Source organism: Hypanus sabinus, chromosome 12 (genome assembly GCF_030144855.1).
Source record: "Hypanus sabinus isolate sHypSab1 chromosome 12, sHypSab1.hap1, whole genome shotgun sequence".
Lineage (NCBI taxonomy): Eukaryota > Metazoa > Chordata > Chondrichthyes > Myliobatiformes > Dasyatidae > Hypanus > Hypanus sabinus.
Window position 1 is genome coordinate 54,981,828 of NC_082717.1, and position 21,628 is coordinate 55,003,455.

Sequence of the window (21,628 nt, forward strand, 5' to 3'; positions counted from 1 at the left end):
TCTCTCCGTATTGCTTTTTTAGTTAAGATCTGCTGTTCCTTAAAACTTTCCCAATCATCTGTATTCCCACTCATCTTAGCCCTGTCATACTTCTTTTTCTTTAATGCTATACAATCTCTGACTTCCTTTGTCAACCACTGTGGCCCCTTCCCCCTCTTTGAATCCTTCCTTCTCATTGGAATGAACTGCTTTTGCATCTTTTGTATTATGCCCAAGAATATCTGCCACTGCTGATCCACTGTCTTTCCTGCCAGGGCATCCGCCCATTTAACTTTGGCCAGCTCATCCCTCATGGCTCCGTAGTCTCCTTTATTTAACTGCAACACTGACACCTCTGATCTGCCCCTATCCCTCTCAAATTGTAGATAAAAACTTATCATGTTATGATCACTACTTCCTAATGGCTCCTTTACTTCAAGATCACTTATCAATTCCTGTTCATTACACATCACCAAGTCCAAAATAGCCTCGTTCCTGGTTGGCTCAAGCACAAGCTGTTCCAAAAATACATCCCTTAGACACTCCACAAACTCCCTATCCTGGGGTCCAGCACCTACCTGATTCTCCCAGTCCACCTGCATGTTGAAATCTCCCATAACGACTGCATTACCTTTAGCACATGCCAATGTTAACTCCCTAATCAACTTGTACCCAATATCCACGCTACTGTTTGGGGGCCTGTACACAACACCCATTAGGGTCTTTTTACCCTTACTGTTCCTCAGCTCAATCCACACAGACTCTACTTCCCCTGTTCCCAAGTCACCTCTTGCTAAGGACTGAATCTCATTCCTCATCAACAGGGCCACCCCACCCCCTCTTCCCATATTTCTGTCTCTACGATAGCACGTATACCCTGGTACACTCAATTCCCAGGCCTGATCCCCTTGCAGCCATGTCTCCGTTATCCCAACAATATCGTAGTTCCCCATTTTCATCTGAGCTTCAAGCTCATCTGTCTTATTTCTGACACTACGTGCATTCAAGTATAGAATTCTTAGCCCATTCCTCCTCTCTTTGCTTAAAACACTGTCTACTGTACCTAACCCAGCTCCTTGAACTTCCATCTGGCAAATTGCACCCTGAATTTTGATGACCTTCTCAAGATCACCCAAACCTTGTACACATTTAACCCCATGCACCTTCTGACCAACCCTTTGGATCTGGATCCCTGCCCCCTGCACATCTAGTTTAAACCCCCCCCGAGCAGCACTGGCAAATACTCCTGCAAGAATGTTAGTACCCCTCCGGTTCAGATGTAGACCATCCCTTCGAAACAGATCCCAATGTCCCTGGAACAAAGACCAATTATCCAAAAACCTGAACCCTTCCTTCCTGCACCATGCTCTCAGCCTCGTATTAATGTGCATAATCATTCTATTCTTCGCCTCACTCGCACGTGGCACAGGTAGCAATCCCGAGATTGTCACCCTGGAGGTCCTGCCTTTCAGCTTCACTCCTAACTCCCTGAACTCTCTAAGCAGGACCCCCTCACTCACCTTACCTATATCATTGGTCCCTACATGGACCACTACATCTGGGTTCATGCCCTCACTCTCAAGAATAGCCTGCACCCGATCTGAGATGTCCCGGACCCTGGCACCAGGGAGGCAACATACCATCCGAGACTCCCGATCTGCCCCACAAAATCTCCTATCTGCCCCCCTAACTATAGAGTCCCCTAAAACTATCGCTCTCTTCTCTTCCCTCCTCCCCTTTCTAGTTGAGGGTTCAACCTCTGTGCCAGAGGCAGGACCACTACAACTCATTCCTGGTAGGTCATCCCCATCAACAGTATCCAGTACGGTATACTTATTGTTAATGGGAATGGCCGCAGGGGTGCTCTGCTCTCTCTGCCTGCTCCCCCTGCCTCTCTGGACCGTCACCCAACTGCCTACTTCTTGGTTTTTTGGTGTGACTACCTCCTGATAACTCCTATCTATCTCTGCCTCCACCTCCCGAATGATCCGTAGTTCATCCAGCTCCTGCTCCAACTCCCTAACTCGGGCTGATAGGAGCTGCAGCTGGATGCACCTTTTGCAGGTGTGGTCATCAGGGACAACTGTGTTGACCCTGACTTCCCACATACTGCATACGGAGCACACCACTGCTCTGACTGTCTCCCCCATACCTGAACTGGATTAATAGAATGTCTAAAAAGCACCTAGCGACCTTACCTTCTTCCCCTCAGCGAGCAATCACACAAGCTTACCGAAGTCCCCTTACGCCGAAGCCCACTTAGCCAAAGCCCAGGACTCTGCTTCCACGGACTCCGCTGCCCGCTCTGACAAGAAGTCCTGCCTTTTAAAGTGCGCGCTCGACGCTGACGTCACTCGCGCCTGCACAGTTCCCCCTCCTCCACAGGTATTGACCAGGTAGGCTTAAATCCTACCTACACGGTCGAATTCTCTGAGCTCCCAGCTGAATCACAAGTTGTAACTTGCTCCCGATTCAAAATTGTACCAGAAAATTCTACAGGAAAGTGTCAGTATATCTGTCACGTGAACTGAAGCACAAAAGCAAGTGGGTCATGCAGCAAGACGACAATCCTAAACACACAAGTCAGTCTATCAAAGAATTATTGAAGTAGAAGAACTTCCATGTTTTGGAATGGTCAAGTCAAAATCCTGACCTTAATCCTACAGAAATGTTGTGGAAGGACCTGAAGCAAGCACTTCATGAAAGGAAGCCAGAGTTGAAGCACTTTTGTAAGGAGGAATGGCCCAAAATTCCTCCAAGTTGACAAGCAGGACTTATAAACAGTTACCAGAAATGTTTGGTTGAAGTCATTGCTGTACAAGAAGGGTCAGCAAAGGTTCACATATTTATTCCAACAAATACATGCAATATCAGATGATTTTTCTCAATAAATAAATTAAAAAGTATGTTTTTGTGATATTTATTTAATTGGGTTCTCTTTAGTTTTAGGACACACAAACATCTGATCTCATTTTAGGTCATACTAGACAACAGGGTGTCCCGTTGGGCCACCCTTTGAGAGAAAGGTAGTGCAGTCTGACATGACCAGAATGAACATTAAATTTTCCTTAATGCTATTGGTATTGCTTTGCTTTGGAAATTGAAGAATAAAAACCAGTTTATTAAAGAAGAAAGATGCATAGCGAGGCAAATATAGCTCCTCCTTGTTTAACGAATGATTTCTGGTTGATCTGCCACCCTTGTGCCTCTCGTTGCCATTCTGGAGACGTGGAGTACTCCTCCACTCTTTTCCCCATTCTCCTTCTTTACCATCTCTTATTAGTCCAAGTGTAGAATCTGGAAGTATCTGCATAAGTCAGGATTCTTGCAAATGGATCGCGAGTGCAAAGATCCATGAGTTCGGTTAAAGCGGTTCTTGCCATTTCATTATTCAGTTGCACAGCAGGATTATCTCGAAAGAATACTTGATGCTGTTGGGGAAGGTGCACTTGAAGGCAAACGGCTAGTTCCCTCTTGTGAATTGGAAATCCAAGTATCAATCCGACAGCTTCAGAGGGCCCAATATATCTGCCTGTCAAATACTGTGTGATTTCGTCTTCTCTACTCACTGCAAGAATTGCCTGATCACTCAAAGGTAGAATCAGCTCTGTGAGCATCGTGAGGTGCTGCTGAGGGTGGCCGTGCGCATGCCTCTTGGTGCTGCGTCCTGATTTCCATGATGGCGGACAGGCTCTCGGGTGAAAGCGGGACAGTTGATTTTGGGGAATAAAAAATTTTATACGAATATATAACCCTGAACTTTGCCTGCATTCTGTAAGAGCACTTTAAGTCAATTTAGCCAAAAATAGTGCCGCTGTAATGCACCGTTTGTGCTAATTGGAGGTCACAAACAGACAGAGCATGAGAGTTTTAGTAGCATATAGATTCATGCAGAAATAGAAAAAATTCTACAGGATTCACAAGCACCACTGTAGGTTAAGAATTTGTTATCAACAGGAAGCAAAGAGTGGAAGTGTGGGAATACACAATCACTTTGATTTCGGGGAGGGGAGGTGGCAGTGGGATGTGAAGGTACTGCAGGGATCGGTGCTTGAGCTTCAGCAATTTATAATCTATAAAATCAATTTTGCCAACATGATCCAGTCATATATCCAGCAGGGATTGCAAGTAGGAGAAAGATGTAAAATGGCCTCAAGCTGAACGAATTGGGAAACTGATTTGACCATTCCAGGTGACAGGGTCGGGGATGTCTCGGATGACATCCACGATTCCGATATGATCAACTTATACATCTCGTCTGAAAAAACTTCCTACATTTGGAAAGGGAGGGAGAAACAGCCAGATGTCTTGGTACATACTGGTACCAATGACATAGGAAGGAAAAGCAAAGAGGTCCTGAATAGAGAACTGAGAGAGCTATGTAGAAAGATGAGAAGCATGACCTCCTGGTTATTAATTTCTGGATTGCTGTGTCATGCGCCAGAGAGGATAGAAATAAGATGATTTGGCTGATTAATGCGTGGCTGATGCAGGGGGCAGGGCTTCAGGTTCTTGGATCATTGAGATTTCTTCTAGGGGAGGTATGACCTGTTCAAAAGTGACAGGTTACACTTGAACCTGAGGGAACCAATATTCTCATGGACAGGTTTGTTAGAGCTGTCAGAGAGGATTCGAACTAATTTGGCGGGGGTGGGGGGGTGGGGGGGGGAGCAGAGAGTACTGGTATGAAAAGACACAGGATAGGGCAGATGGTAAAAAAACAAAGACAGTATGTAGTCAAACTGTGAAGAAGGGCAGGCAGGTGATATGACATAATTGCAGCCAGCAGGGTGAGTATCAGTGCACTAGGGATACAGTATCAAAAAGGGTAGCAAACACAGTATTCAAAAGTGTTATATCTCAATGCACGGAGTATAAGAGGTAAGATGGATGATCTGGTTGCATTATTACAGATTGTCAGGTATGATGATGTGGCCATCAATGAATCGTGGCTGAAGGATGGTTATAGTTAGGAGCTAAATGTTCAGGGTTACACACTGTATTGGAGGGATAGGGAAGTTGGCAGAAGGGGTAGCATGGCTCTGCTAGTAAAGAATGGCATCAAATCAGTAGAAAAGTGTAACATAGATGTTCAATCCCTGTGGGTTGAGTTAAGAAACTGCTCGGGTAAAAGAAGCACGATGGTAGTTATATACAGGCCACCCAGCAGTAGCTGAGATGTGGACCACAGATTACAACAGGAAATAGAAAAGGTGTGCCAGAAGGGTAATGTTATGAGTCACGGGAGACTTCAACATCCAGGCTGATTGGAAAAATGAGGGTGGAAATGGATCTCAAGAGAGTGAGTTTGTAGACTGCCTACAAGATGGTTTTTCAGAGCAGTTTATAGTTGAGCCTACAAGGGGATCAGCTCTCCTGGATTGGGTATTATGTAATGAAGCGGAGGTGATTAGGGAGCTTAAAGTAAATATAAAACCCTTAGGAGGCAACAATCAAGCCAGCATGGTTTCATGAAGGGAAGATCCTGCCTCACCAACCTATAGGAATTTTTTGAGGTAATCTCAAATAAGATTGACAAGGAAGAGACTGTGGATGTTGTGTATTTGGATTTTCAAAAGGCCTTCGAGAAGGTGCCACATAAGATGAGAACCCATGGAATTACAGGAAAGATATTGGAATGGGTGGAGCACTGGCTGATAGGCAGAAAGCAAAGGGTGGGAATAAAGGGATCCTATTCTGGTTGGTTGCCGGTAACTAGTGGTGTTCTGCAGGGGTCAGTGTTGGGTCCACTTCTTTTTACATTGTATATTAATGATTTAGATTATGGATTAAATGGTTTTGTGGTTAAGTTTGCGGATGACATCGAGATAGGTGGAGGAGCAGGAAGCGTTGAAGAAATGGAAAGGTTGCAGAGAGACTTGGTCAGTTTAGGAGAAAGGGCAAAGAAATGGCAGATGAGATACAATGTTGGGAAATGTACAGTTTGGAAGAAATAATTGGGCAGAGTAATATTTACATTGGGAGAAAATTCAAAAAATCAAAAGTGCAAAGGGACTTGGGGGTCCTCGTGCAGGATGCCCTGAAGGTTAACCACCAGGTTGGATCAGCAGTAAGGAAAGCGAATGCTCTGTTGGCATTCATTTCAAGAGGAATAGTGTATAAGAGTAAGGAGGTGCTGATGAGGCTCTATGGAGCACTGGTGAAACCTCATTTGGAACACTGTGTGCAGTTTTGGGCCCCCTACCTTAGAAGGGAAGTACTGATGTTGGAGAGAGTTCAGAGAAGATTTACGAGGATGATTCCTGGAACGCAGGGGCTAACATATGAGGAGCGTTTGCCGGCTCTTGGACTGTATTCATTAGAGTATAGAAGAATAAGAGGGGATCTCATAGAAACATTTTGAATGTTGAAAGGGTTGTACAGAGTAGATGCGGAAAGGCTGTTTCCCTTGGTGGTTGAGTCCAGGACAAGAGGTCACAGTCCTAGAATTAGAGGGTACCCATTTCAAACAGATATGAGGAGAAATTTTTTTAGCTAGAGTCGTGGATTTATAGAATTCATTGTCACATGCAGCTGTGGAGGCCCTATCAAGGAGGAGATTGATAGGTATCTAATTAGTCAGGGTATCAAGGGATATGGGGGAAAAGCCCAAAATTGGAACTAGATAGGAGAATAGTTTAGCTCATGGTGGAGTGGCAGAGCAGACTTTATGGGCCGAATGGCCTACCCCTGCTCTTTTGTCTTGTGATCTTGTGAGAAGGCCTTCTGGCAGGGTGCCAAATATGAGGCTGCTTACCAAGTTAAAAGCTTATGGTATTACAGGAAAGTTACTGGTATGGTTTGAGTGAGTGGGAATAAAAGGACCCTTTTCTGGTTGGTTGCCAATGACTAGTGGTGTTCAGCATGGGTCAGTATTGGGACCACTTCTTTTTATGCTGTATGTCAATGATTTAGATGATGGAATAGATGGCTTTGTTGCCAAGTTTGCAGGTGATTTGAAGAATGGAGGAGGGGCAGGTAGTGTTGAAGAAACAAGCTGCAGAAGGACTCAGATTAGGTGAATGGGCAAGAGAGTGGCAATTGAAATACAATGTTGGAAAATGCACGGTTATGCACTTTGGTAGTAGAAGTAAATGTGCAGACTATTTCCTAAATGGGGAGAAAATCCAAAAACCTGAGATGCAAAGGAACTTGTGAGTCCTTGTGCAGAACACCCTTAAGGTTAACTTGCAGGTAGTCAATGATGAGGAAAGCAAATGCAATGTTAATATTCATTTCAAGAGATCTAGAATACAAGAGCAGGGGTGTGATGCAGTGACTTTAAAAGGCACTGGTAAGGCCTCACCTTGAGTAATGTGAAGAGTTCTGGGCTTGTCATCTAAAAGGTGTGTTGGCATTGGAGAGGGTTCAGAGGAGGTTCACAAGGATATTCTGGGATTGGAAGGATTATCATACAAGGAACATTTGACAGCTCTGGATCTGTGAGAAGGATGAGGAGGGGATCTCACTGAAATTTTTGAATGTTGAAATGCCTGGACAGAGAAGATGTGGAAAGGATGTTTCCCATGGTGGGGGAGTCTAGAACAAGAGGGCACAGTCTCAGGATAGAGGGGAGCCAATTTAAAAAAGACATGCAGAGAAATTTATTTTGCCACAGGATGGTGGATTTGTGGAATTTATTACCACAGGAAGCAATGGAGGCTAGGTTGTTGGGTATATTTAACACAGAGCTTGATAGGTTCTTGATTGGGCACAGCTTCAAAGGTTACGGGGACAAGGCCGGGGAACGGGGCCGAGGAGGGGAAAAAAGGATCAAACATAGTTGAACAGCAGAGCAGACTCGAAGGGCCAAGTGGTCTAATTCTGCTCCTTTATCTTGTGGAAAGATATGACAGAGGGAATATTATATGGAAAAAATGTGAAGTTACCCACAAATGAGTAACTTTTACAGTCAATATATCAATATGCACAACAAGTCACTGGAAACCAACATGTGAGTACAGCCAAACAATTCAGAAGACACATCGTACACTGGCCTTCATTACACAAGGATCCAAATATGTAGGTATTAATGCAATCATGTTCTGCTTTGGTGAGAATGGATCTGTAGTAGTATGTATACTTTTGCTTCCCTTACTGAAGAAAGGTTGCACCTGCTATAAAGGGAATACAGTGAAGATTCACCAGACTGGTTCCCAACAAGCTGTGTTTGCCGTAGAGCTACTGGCTGGACTAGTCCTGAATATTTTAGGAAAATGAAACATATACAACTCTTACTAGAATAAACAGAACAAATGCAGATTCTTCTGGTTGAGTACTCTACAAAACAAGGGTGTTGGTAATTGAGGACTAAAATTAGAAAAAAAGTTCTCTACGTTGCAGAAAAATAATTCTGTAAATCTCCAGCTGGGTGGGGGCTTTGGAAAGTCAGTTGTTAAACAGAGATCTATAGGTTTCTGGGATAGTAACGGCAGGTGCAACACAGAATAATGACACTGAGTTATATTAGTTATGACCTAGTTCAGGGGCTCCAAGTATGGAGTCCACGAATCCCTTGCTCAATGGTATTGGCTCATGGCATAATAAATGTTGGGAACCCCTGATCTAGATGAATGGCAGAGAAGGCTCACAGGGCTAAATGGCTTATGTGCTCACATTCTACAACATTAAATAAGTATTTTATTTACTCCACATGTTGAGAAGTAGATTTAAAATGAGAATTCTTCCATGGTGCCTGACACTGGAGACCTTAAATTTTGAACTTATATTTAGAAAACCCATCAAGAATTTACCAGTAAAATGAAAATCATCTAATGACATGGAAGACATGAAAGTGAACTTACTTTAATGGACAGGCAGAAATAGTTATCTAGACTAAACTGAAAGCTGCATTTCAACTCAAATTAAAATAGCACCACTTACCAGAACTATTTCAAGGGCAGGTAGAATCCCTAAATTTGCCAGCGTCTTGAAAAATGCATCCCGATTCTGAGGTTGCAGTGTTTGAGAAAATGCACAAAATTCCTTTAGGAAGTTCACCTGCGTTTCAGAAAAATTTGTCTTAAATATAGTATTATGTGCTAAATTTATTATTTTCAAGGTGAAAGTGTAAACTTACTAATTCACGCCTCTTATGGTCATCTGTTGCTTCATCAGTTAACTGTGCAAAGAGTTCAGTCAAAAATTTCTCATCTTCCTATAGCAAAATAAATTGCAACTTTCAGTTTGTGTTTAAGCATGATTGATTTGAGAAACAACAATTTAAATATGTTAATTATTCTGTTTACTTAAAGATTGAAATTGAAGATCTTGTCCATAGAACATTGCATTTTTGATCACAACCAAAACTATCTTAGCATCTTCTACAGTACTATGCAAAAGTTTTAAGTACTTATAAAGAAATTCTGAAAAGTGAAGATGCTTTTAAAAATAATCAAATGAAAAGTTTTTAAAGATCAAAAAAATCTATTATAAAGAGCAGTAAACAGTAAAACAACTAAATTAACTCAATATTTGGTGTCACCTCCCTTATATTAAATTATTATTTTTTTAAAATTGGCTGGTAGATTGTTCCAAGCATCTTCAAGAACTTGCCACAGTTCTTCTGCAGACTTCAGCCGTCTCACTTGTTTCTATCTCTCCAGGTAATCCCAGAGAGCCTTGACGATGTTGAGATTAGGGCTCTGTGGAGAACATACCATTTGATGCAGAACTCCTTGTTCTTGTTTTTGCTGAATATAGTTCTTTATGACTTCGGCCAGATGTCTGGGGTCGTTGTCCAGCTGCAGAATGAAGTTGAGACTGATCAGATGCCTCCCTGATGATACTGTGTGACAGATGAGAACCTGCTTGTATTTTTCAGCACTCATTCCATTGGTCATCTCTGATCAGATCACCAACTACATTTGTAGAAATGCAGCCCCAGACCCGCGGGGAACCTCCACTGTGCTTCACTGTTGACTGCAGACACTCATCCATGCAGCACACCTCAGCTCTTCCACGGACAGCCTCTTGTTTGAAATTTAAAATCTGACTCATCATCCAGAGCACTTGTTGATATTGTTTAGCACTCCAGTCCTTGTGTTTTTGTGCACAGGTGAGTTTCTTGGCTGTGCTTCCACTTCCACTTTTTGGTAGCAATTCTTCCATGAAGTCCACTTTGACAAAAGTTCCCCAGATTGTAGTGGGATGCACTCGAGTTCCAGTGGTTTCTGTGAGTTCCAAGCTGATAGCAGTGATGGTTTTCTCCTGATTTAGAAGGGACATCAGTTTGATACACCTTGTCTGCTGCAGTTAATTTCCCTGGCCAACCAGTGTTTCTGGTTCTCAATCTTGCCCATTTCTTTGTACTTCTGAAGAACAGCATAGACAACACATCTTGAAACTCCTATCTGCCACGAAATTTCTGCTTGGGAGAGACCTTGCTGATGCAAGAGACCTTGTATCTTGTTGCTATGTTCACTCTTACCATGGTGTAAGATTTTTTTGATTTGAAGATTAATCTGTCACACTCTCAACTTTTAGTTTGGTTGTCCTTCGCCTGGTTTGATTCCTTCTACACCCAATTCAGTTTCAGTTAATCAGTTTAATTCATTATGTCATTGATCATTAACACCTGGGCTAAATACCCACAAAGTAATCAAGTTTTTATTTGAGAAGTGGTCTATTAATGTGTACTTTAATAAAATACAAAATATATCTATCTGTAACATTTAATTTTTTGGAAAATAAATGTTTGGAAATCTAAAATGTGCTCTTTTCTACTTGATGCAGAAGACAAAAATCAACATCTAAAACAAAATTTATATAAAAAATTACGGGTGCCTTAAGACTTTTTGTACAGTATTGTATACAACTTCAAAATAAGATTTTTTCTTCACCTACTTTTTTTTCAGTAAATTAACTATGGTACTGGGCTAATGAAAGTTAAGCAGGATGTTGGTCTTTACCTCAATGGGTATGAAAGGAAAAAGAAATTGTTTTTGCCTTAAGACCTGTGAAGCAGTTTTTTTTAAATTTATGAATGTAACCAATTCACTGTAGTTTAATCAATTACAATGAGAAGATTATACAATGGACATATTATCTATACCCAGTCACTGCAAATATATCTACTGAAATAAATGCAACTTTAAAACACCTCACAATCACCTTTCCAGAAAGAAAACTAGTCCTCAGTCCCATCCAATATGCAGACAAGTCCAAGGATCCTAACTTTCCTCCAGTTTTTCTGAGCCAGAGGTCTTACGGTTCCATTAGCACAGGTAAAGTGAGAAAATCTTGTGATGAAATGAATTGAAACACCAATTATATTTATCATCTGTCACATGCTGCCAGGTCTATTGAATGTTTCCAGCAGTTTGTTTTTTATAGTCAATCTACACTGGTTTTTATTTTGATGTGGCTTAAAACAGCTTTCCAGTAAACTTGATGCCTTCAGCTACCAGTCATTTAAGTCAGTTATGTCCTTAACCGCAATGCAAACTTCAAAGCTAAAACTATATATAGTGGATTCCAGTTAATTGGGCCATCAGTTAAGAAAGACAACAACTTACTTGAAATAACTCTTCAAGAGCAAAATCCAAGAGAAAATAACAGGGATTCCCTTTGTTTCTATGGAACACTATGTCGCATAATCGGGACAGGAGACTGCTGCTGAACAGTTTCAAACTAATGTCTGTCATGTGCATTTGTGTGACCGTTAAGACACTACACCATGCTTGCAGCAAATAGCTTTTAAATAGTGTCATCTTTGTATTCCAAAAAACAGTGATTTTTGACACAGTTGGTGAGAAATAGGCAGTTCAGAATAAACAATTCAAAACTGTTTTGCTCACTGCGGGTTCAAGCATTCAGGCTTGGTTATGCCAGAAGTTGCTGGGAGTGAAAATGAAACAATTTTACCACTTAGAAACAAGTTAAGAAATACAAAAAATGTTAAGGTATTGACAACCATCTTGATTGCAACAATGAAACTTAAGATTTGAAAGATGTATCACTGAAGCATTCTATGAAGGCTGTCCATTATCCGCTCTTGGTGTCTGCACTGATTTTGTTCATTTACACTCAAAAGAACAAGGCAGCATACATTGAACTGTTGTGAACTGGTAGGAATTAATAGAACTGTAGTAGTATTAGTAGTGTTCTAATTCGTTCTCCATCTCATTTAAATACATAATTTGTTATCAGTTAAAATTAGTTTCTCTTCTCATACCTTTTAAATATTTCCATGAAACTTTGGCAAATTGAGACAGCCCCTTAATTGGATCAAAGTGCACTGGTCCTAACATGTCCCAATTAACCAGAATCCACTGTATAATGAAATACATATCAATACCCTGAGACCGTCACAGTGATTCAGAAGCTGGCCGAATTCTCTTTTTAACTAATTTAAAGTTACAAAGTTGCTGCCACAAAATATTTAAAAAGGTATTAATCCATGTTTTGTTATACCAGCTCCCAGCATTAGTGACTCAAGAATAAACAGACCACGTTGGCCAAGCTGATAAGGGAACAGAAATAACACAGCTCGGAATAACTGAGCTGAAGAAAAAAAGGAACTGAATTAGTAGCTAGCCAAAGTGTCTTTGCTTTATAACTTAACAACTCTAATTCAACTGTCTTTTGTTTTCACTGATATACTGTATACAAGAACACTGCTAGTAATGCAAAGGATTATAAAGGATAATCTGTAGCAAGTTTCTTTCAAAACAAAGAATACTAAAAGAAAAATGGTTTAAAATGCACCCAATGTATGATATAATGGCAGGCACGTAAAACAAGCTTTCAATGTAAAAAATGAATGCATATAGTTTAGGTACACAACATGCAGGATCTAAAGATTTAAAGAATTTTTATTCCAGTCAAATGAATTTTGGAATTATCATATTTCCTAATTATTTATGTAACTTCACTTTTTATGAAAAAAGGTCATCCAGTCCATGCTAGTTTCCCCATTAATCCCATGCCTCTTTCCTTTTTTCCCTGTAACTTGCTGTCTCATAGATCTTTAAGTATATCTTTTGCATTTTTTGGCCATTTACTGAGTTAAAATGCAGTTACCTGGTTTTCTACATTAATTACTCAAAATGTGGTCCAATCTTCGTCTAAATTGCAATAATAGAGAAACAATAATAGTATGTGAACTCTCGGATAATGCATTCTACAAAAGCTATTTGGAGTCAGGTGTTCCAATCAATGAGATGAGATTGGAGCTGTAGGCCGCAGAGGTGCTCTGCCCTATGAAAAAGACATACAAAGGCAGTTACTGCTAGAGCCTGCTCTTCTCAAGAAAGATCTGTTTATGTGCACCATACCTCGATCAAAACAACTTTCAGAGGACTTTAGAAGAAGAATCATAGAGATAGTTGAAGCTGGAAAAGGCAAGGCTGGAGTGTGGAATTTTTGAGGACCCGAGCGTTCATCAATCCACAGTAAGAGAAGCTGTCCATAAATGGAAAAACACTGAACAAGAATGGTGCCCATGGAAAGACACCACAGAAGAAACCACTGCTCCCCCCAAAAAAATGTTGCTACACATCTCAAGGTTGTATAAGACTGTCTGGCTGTTCCACATGCTTCTGGGACAATGTTTTGTGGACAGGTAAGACAAATGTTGAACCTTTTGGCAGAAATGCACTGCGCTATGTTTGGAGGAAAAAGGCCACTGCACACCAACACCAAATTTTCATACCAATTGTGAAGCATGGTTCAGATTCAGATTATTGTCATTTAGAAACCACAAATGCAATGCAGTTAAAAAATGAGACAAAGTTCCCCCAGAATGATATCACAAAAGCATATGACAAAACAGACTACACCAGAAAATCCACGTAATGTTTGGCAATCCCCAATCCAGACTCCGGAGAGGCTGCTGTGTATTAATATCGTGCTACCGTCTAGCGCATTCCCTGGAAAGGAGCTCCAAATCCACCAGACAAAAACAAGACCAAAAACTAAAGCTACAAGACCTGCACAAAACCACATAATTACAACATATAGTTACAACAGTGCAAACAATAGCATAATTGATAAAAAAAAAACAGACTATGTTGGAAGGGATATCATGGTTTGCCTTGCTAAATCAGGGACTGGACAGCTTGCAATTTTTAAGAAACCAAAGAATTCAAAATTGTATCACAACATTTTACAGGAGAATGTCAAGGTAGCAGTCCGCTACATGAAGCTTAATAAAAGTTGGATGATGCAACAAGACAATGATCTGAAATACAAGATTAAATCAACAGCAGGATGGCTTAAAAAGAAGAAAATTCGTGTTTTGGAATGGCTAGGTTAGAAACCAGATCTTAACCCAATTGGGATGCGGTGGCACAAACTGAAGAGGGCAGTTTGTACAAAGTATCCCAGAAATTTTGAGGAACTGAAACATTTTTGTATGAAGCAACGGTCTAAAATTCTTCTTCGCTATTGTACAAATCTGATCAGCAGCTACAGGCAACATTTGGTGGAAGTCACTTCTTCTAAAGGAGGTTCTACCAGTTATTAAACACAAGGGGTCACATAATTTTCCAGCCTGGACTGTGCATGATCAAACAATGTGTTCAATAAAGACATGAAAAGTACACTTGTTCATCTGTTATTAATTTAGAGAGATTATGTTTTGTCTATTATTGCGACTTATATGAAGATTAGACCACATTTTATGAGATATTAATGCACAGAACCAGGTAATTGCAAAAGATTCACCAACTTTTTCTGTATATTCAAGAGTAATCTGCAGGCACCAAATAACTTACAAAAGAGAGGGGGAATGGGCTAAGAATTCTATACTTGAATGCGCGTAGTGTCAGAAATAAGACAGATGACCTTGAAGCTCAGATGAAAATGGGGAACTACGATATTGTTGGGATAACGGAGACATGGCTGCAAGGGGATCAGGCCTGGGAATTGAGTGTACCAGGGTATACGTGCTATCGTAGAGACAGAAATATGGGAAGAGGGGGTGGGGTGGCCCTGTTGGTGAGGAATGAGATTCAGTCCTTAGCAAGGGGTGACTTAGGAACAGGGGAAGTAGAGTCTGTGTGGATTGAGCTGAGGAACAGTAAGGGTAAAAAGACCCGAATGGGTGTTGTGTACAGGCCCCCAAACAGTAGCGTGGATATTGGGTACAAGTTGATTAGGGAGTTAACATTGGCATGTGCTAAAGGTAATGCAGTCGTTATGGGAGATTTCAACATGCAGGTGAACTGGGAGAATCAGGTAGGTGCTGGACCCCAGGATAGGGAGTTTGTGGAGTGTCTAAGGGATGTATTTTTGGAACAACTTGTGCTTGAGCCAACCAGGAACGAGGCTATTTTGGACTTGGTGATGTGTAATGAACAGGAATTGATGTGATCTTGAAGTAAAGGAGCCATTAGGAAGTAGTGATCATAACATGATAAGTTTTTATCTACAATTTGAGAGGGATAGGGGCAGAGCAGAGGTGTCAGTGTTGCAATTAAATAAAGGAGACTACGGAGCCATGAGGGAAGAGCTGGCCAAAGTTAAATGGGCGGATGCCCTGGCAGGAAAGACAGTGGATCAGCAGTGGCAGATATTCTTGGGCATAATACAGAAGATGCAAAAGCAGTTCATTCCAATGAGAAGGAAGGATTCAAAGAGGGGGAAGGGGCCACAGTGGTTGACAAAGGAAGTCAGAGATTGTATAGCATTAAAGAAAAAGAAGTATGACAGGGGTAAGATCAGTGGGAATACAGATGATTCGGAAAGTTTTAAGGAACAGCAGATCTTAACTAAAAAAGCAATACGGAGAGAAAAAATCAGGTATGAGCTCAGTCTAGCCAGGAATATAAAAGGGGATAGCAAACGCTTTTTTAGCTATGTGAAGAGAAAGAAGATAGTTAAGAACAATGTTGGCCCCTTGAAGAATGAATTGGGAGAAATTGTTATGGGAAACAGGGAAATGGCAACAGAATTTAATGCGTACTTTAGATCTATCTTCACCAGGGAGGACACAAGCAATCTCCCAGATGTATGGATGGGCCAGGGACATAAGATATCAGAGGAATTGAAACAGATTGACATTAGGAAAGAAACTGTGATGAATAGACTGATAGGACTGAAGGCTAATAAATCCCCAGGTCCAGATGGTCTGCATCCGAGGGTTCTAAAAGAGGTGGCTCAGGAAATTGCGGATGCATTGGTAATAATTTTCCAATGTTCCTTAGATTCAGGATCAGTTCCTGAAGATTGGAGAGTGGCTAATGTTATCCCACTTTTCAAGAAGGGAGGGAAGGAGAAAACGGAGAACTCTCGCCCTGTTAGCCTAACATCAGTCGTGGGGAAGATGCTTGAATCCATTATTAAGGACGAAATAGTGGCATATCTTGATTTCCAGACGTTCTCCCTGGGTGAAGCCAAGTTGCTGGCCCCACACCTGGACTCCATCACGCTGTCGGACAACGAATTCACCAGAATCCTGGCAGACTTTCCATCGATACTGGCACCGCAGTTCATGGCAGCCATGCGCAAACATGGGGTTCAGCTCCACATTCCGACCAAGGGACCACCCCTCCACGCCCGCGCATGAAGGCTCCCCCCCAGAAAAGCTCCGCCTGGCGAAGGAGTTCAAGAGGATGGAGGAATTAGGGATCGTACGGAGGTCCGACAGCCCATGGGCCTCCCCCCTGCACATGGTGCCCAAAGCTGCTGGAGGTTGGAGACCATGCGGCGACTACTGCAGACCGAATAAGGCTACAACTCCAGACCGTGACCCCATGTCGCACATACAGGACTTTACAGCAAACCTGCATAGGGCAAGAATATTTTCCAAAGTAGACTTTGTCCAGAGATACCATCAAATCCCAGTGCACCCTGAAGACATCCCCAAAACGGCACTTATCACCCTGTTCAAGTTTCTCCGAATGCCGTTCGGCCTGAAGAATGTCGCACAGACGTTCCAGCGGCTAATGGATGCAGTGGGACACGACCTGGACTTTGCATTTATCTATTTGGACGACATCATTATAGCCAGCAGTAGTCACCAGGAGCATCTGTCCCACCTCCGCCAGCTCTACTCCTGCCCGAGTGATTTCAGCCTCACGATCAACCCAGCCAAATGCCAGTTCGGTCTCGATACCATCGACTTCCTGGGCCACAGGATTACCAAAGACGGGGCAACACCTCTGCCCGCCAAGATAGACGCGATCCGCCACTTTGCCCGGCCCAACACGGTCACAGGCCTACAGGAGTTCATTGGTATGGTGAACTTCTACCACCGTTTCCTCCCCTCAGCAGCCCGTATCATGCGCCCTTTGTACACCCCGATGTCGGGTAAAGGCAAGGACATTACTTGGGACGAGGAGGCCGCAGCCACTTTCATTAAAGCCAAGGAAGCCTTGGCTGATGCCGTGATGCTGGTGCACCCCAGAACGGATGTTCCGACCGCACTCACAGTGGATGCATCTGACACAGCAGTCGGTGGGGTGCTGGAGCAGCTCATTGAGGGGCGCTGGCAACCATTGGTGTTCTTCAGCAAGCACCTATGACCACCCGAACTCAAGTACAGTGCTTTCGACCGGGAGCTGTTGGCACTGTATCTGGCAATCCGGCATTTCAGGTATTTCTTAGAAGGCAGGCCATTCACCGCGTTCACAAACCACAAACTGTTGACCTTCACATTCATGAAGGTGTCCGATCCCTGATCGGCTCGCCAGCAGCAACATCTGTCCTACATCTCCGAGTACACGACGGACATCCAGCATGTCTCAGGAAAGGACAACGTCATGGCGTACACACTCTCCAGACCATTAATCTCTGCCTTAAATATATCCAATGAATTTCAGCTTCACCACTTTCTGGGTAAAGAAATTCCTCCTTATCTCTGTTTTAAATAAACGTTCCTCTATTCTGAGGCTGAGACCTCTGCTCCTAGACTCCCCCACTTTAAGAAGTAACCTCTTTACATCTACACTATTTAGGCCTTTCAATATTCAATTTGTTTCAATGAGATTTCCCCCCCCCCCCCCATTCTTCTGAACCCCAGAATGTACAGGCCCTCATACACTCCTCATATGTTAACCCTTTCATTCCCACAATCATTCTCATGAACCTCCTGACCCTCTCCATTGCTGGCATATCTTTAGTTAAATAAGGGGCCCAAAACTGCTCATAATCTAATAGATTATAAAGACTAAACATTACATCTTCACTTTTACATTCTAACCCTCTTGAAATAAATGTGAACATTGCATTTGCTTTTCTTACCACTGACTCAAAGTTCAAAGTAAGAATATATTATACAACCTTGAGATTTGTCTCCTTACAGACAGCCACAAAACAAAAACCCAAAAGAACCCACAAAAAAGTCAAACACATAATGTGCAGAGGGACAAAAAAACCATGCAAACAATAAAAGTAAGCAAAAAGCATTCAGAATGAAAGCAAGTCCACAGACACGAAGCTTGGAACAGCCAGAGGAGGCCTCGGCCTTAGTTCAGTGCAGACTTAACCTGCAAGTTAATCTTTAGGAAATCCTACACAAGGACTTCGAAGGCCCTTTGCACCTTGGATTTTTGAATTTTCTCCCTGTTTAGAAAATAGTTTATGCCTTATTCCTTCTACCAAAGCGCACAACCATACACTTCCCTACATTATATTCCAACAATCAGTTCTTTGCCAATTCTCCTAATGTCTTCTACAGACTTTTTGGTTCCTCAACACTACCTGCTCCATCTGTATATCAACTGCAAAACTGCCTACAAAGCCATTCTCCAAATCATTGACATATAACGTTTAAAGAAATAGTCTCAACACTGACCCCTGCAGAACACAAATCACTGAAAGCTAACTAGAATAGGCCTCCTTTATTCCCACTCTTTGCCTCCTGCCGATCAACCAATCTTCTACCCATGCTAGTATCTTTCCTGTAATACCATGAGCTCTTATCTTGTTAAGTGGTCTCATGTGTGTCACCTCGTCAAAGGCCTTCTGAAAACCCAAGTAAACAACATACACTGACTTTGTCTATTGTATTTGTTATTTCTTCAAATAATTCAAACAGATTTGTCAGGCAAGATTTCCCCTTAAAGAAACTATACTGACTTTGGCCTATCCCAAAACTTCATCCTTAACAATGTTCTCCAATATTTTAATCAGGGCCTCAGTATCTCTGAAAAACCAAGATTCCCTAAACCTGTTAGCCTTGCCTTTTATTCTGACAGGAACAAACTACTCTCAAAATTTCACTTTTCAAGGGTTCCCATTTAGCAAGCACATCTCTGTAGAAAACAACCTGTCCCAACCCACACTTACCAGATTCTTTCTAGTATCATCAAAATCGGCCTTTCTCCAATTTAAAACATTAACCCAAGGACCAAATGCATCCTTCTCCATAATTATCTTAAAACTAATGGCAATATGATGACTAGGATCCGAAGTGACTGCCAGTGCACACTTCTGTCACCTGCCCCATCTAATTTCTAATAGGAAAGCATTTATCCTGGCAGCTATGAGGCAACATGGTATCCTGTAACCTCGTTCTGGTCCACAGAAAATCCAGTCTGTTTAAATAACCAATGAATCCCCCATCACTACAGCGTGTCTCTCTCCCTGCTTCCCTTCTAATTCAATGTGGCAGAGACCTGACCACCATGGCTTTCCTCTGCTTGATCATCCCCCTCCCCAACCGTACCCTGAGATGTATACCTTGTGTTCACTTTCATATTCTAATCCAGGTACAACTTGCATTAACAGGCAATTCCTCTGATACTAAGTTCCAAGATTTTCTGACCAAACATCAGGAAAAAAAGGCAACAAATATCAACTCTATTTCTTTGTTACATGACTAGACAAAAACATTACTTGCCTCCAGTAATTGTGTCCATCACTGTACCCTTCCTGCTGATGTTGTATCCTCTACAACATAGAAAGTGTCTAAATATCAGTCATTCATACCTAGCCTTGTAACAATTCCTGCTTGTTCAACCTCACTGACACTGGTTTCCATTTTGCACCAAAATCTGCGAAATATAAAATCAGGGCCAAGGCAGTACCTATGCCAAAATAAAGTGTGACACCCAGAGAACAGGGCTCTCCCTGCTTCTATATTTGCTGATGTACTTGCAAGTCAAACTTAAAAGAAGTTAGAAGCATTTTTGAGTAAATACATACTTTTACACCGACCTGCAATCAAATTAGTAAGTTTAAACAGGACAAATATTAACAGCAGCATTAAAAAAAAGAAATAACACAGCTGTAATGATGGAGATTTTGGAAAATATTTCAAGCTCCTCTAGGCATCATGAAAGAAAAAATCAAATACTGTACATCTGAAAACAAAAAGGTAGAAATGTCTGTAAGGAAAAAGAGTTAAAGTTATATCCTTCATGATGTAAACAGTCGGCATGAAACCAAAATATGTCTATTCAAATCAACTCAACAATGTGTAACATAAAAGTGTCAACTGCCTAAACTGTTAGTTCTGTTTGGCAAGTTTGTAGCACAAATAGAAACCGCATAAAATGCTTTCTTAGTTGAAGAAAAACAAATAAAAACTGATTTCAAGTAAAGATCTGGCACCAGTATCTAATATCACAGAACAATGATGTAAAGCAATTTCCCATTACATTACATGTTTGATTATTACTTCCACTGTGTGAATTGCCTGTGCAAGAGGAAAACAACCATATCCTACTGAATCTCAATAAAATTTTTCAGAACTAAACCTAAAAACTAAATCAGTATTAGTGACAGAAATAATTAACATATAACGTACCTGTAACATGCTAACAATTTCCACTTTGTTGAAGAATATAAATGACGTTAGTGTAGACAGAAAGTTCTCCTCAAATACAGAAGGAGTAGGCAAAATTATATCCTGGATATACTGCACACGGTATGTCTGGTGGATTTTTTGCTTCAGTTCAGTATCTGTGATAGGTATAACCTCTTTAAATTTGGCTGTTTTGGTCAAAAATTCTCGATGTTTCCTAGGATGAGGCAAGGAAGGATCATACTCCAAACACCCAACCACATCCATAATGCACTCATCTGAAAACATCCCCTCAAACAGTGCTGCTTTATTGAGGAACAAAATGCCTCTAATAATTTCATACAAGTGATGTAAACCTTCTGTGTTGTCAAGGTCTTCGCAAACTCTGAATAGCTGTAAAAGCTTTTTAATGTAGCCTTCATTCTCTAAAGCTAGTGCTAACTTCTCTCTGCGGATTGGAGAGGAGATAACCGAGGTTACCAGGTCGGCAATCTCTTCCAGCTTGTTTAGTTCACATGGTGGAAGATCAATTGTGTGAGTAGTTTCAGGCATTTCTTCAAATCGCTCCTCTTCAGATTCATCAATAATGTCCTGAGTTATATCAAGTGATGGATCTCGTCCCTGGACCTGGAATGATAAAGGCCTCTAAATTATCTATTTATAGTAATATGCTGGAAAGAATGATTTTAAAGACTAAAAACAAGTGGGCATTGATAATTTTAACACGAGGATATCTGCAGATGCTGGAAATTCAAGCAACACACACAAAACACTGGTGGAACGCAGCAGGTCAGGCCGCATCTATAGGGAGAAGCGCTGTCAACGTTTCGGGCCGAGACGTAGACAGCGCTTCTCCCTATTGATAATTTTATGGAGCTTTGTTATTTTTAGAAAAAAGGAACCACTTCTTGGGTTGCACACATAGCTACACAATATAGTACTGCCAAACCAATATAA

General features: G+C 41.5%; 1 protein-coding gene across 1 annotated transcript in view; it reads right to left on the reverse strand.

The window, feature by feature from the left end:
• Positions 1-21,628, reverse strand: part of LOC132402898 (serine/threonine-protein phosphatase 4 regulatory subunit 3) — an 83,514-nt gene that overhangs the window by 53,339 nt on the left and 8,547 nt on the right. Inside the window, exons 4-6 of the mRNA XM_059985973.1 lie at positions 20,675-21,298; positions 9,059-9,136; positions 8,863-8,979 (exon numbers count right to left, since the gene is read on the reverse strand). Coding sequence (XP_059841956.1) covers positions 8,863-8,979; positions 9,059-9,136; positions 20,675-21,298 — 819 coding nt within the window. The remainder of the gene's footprint in view (positions 1-8,862; positions 8,980-9,058; positions 9,137-20,674; positions 21,299-21,628) is intronic.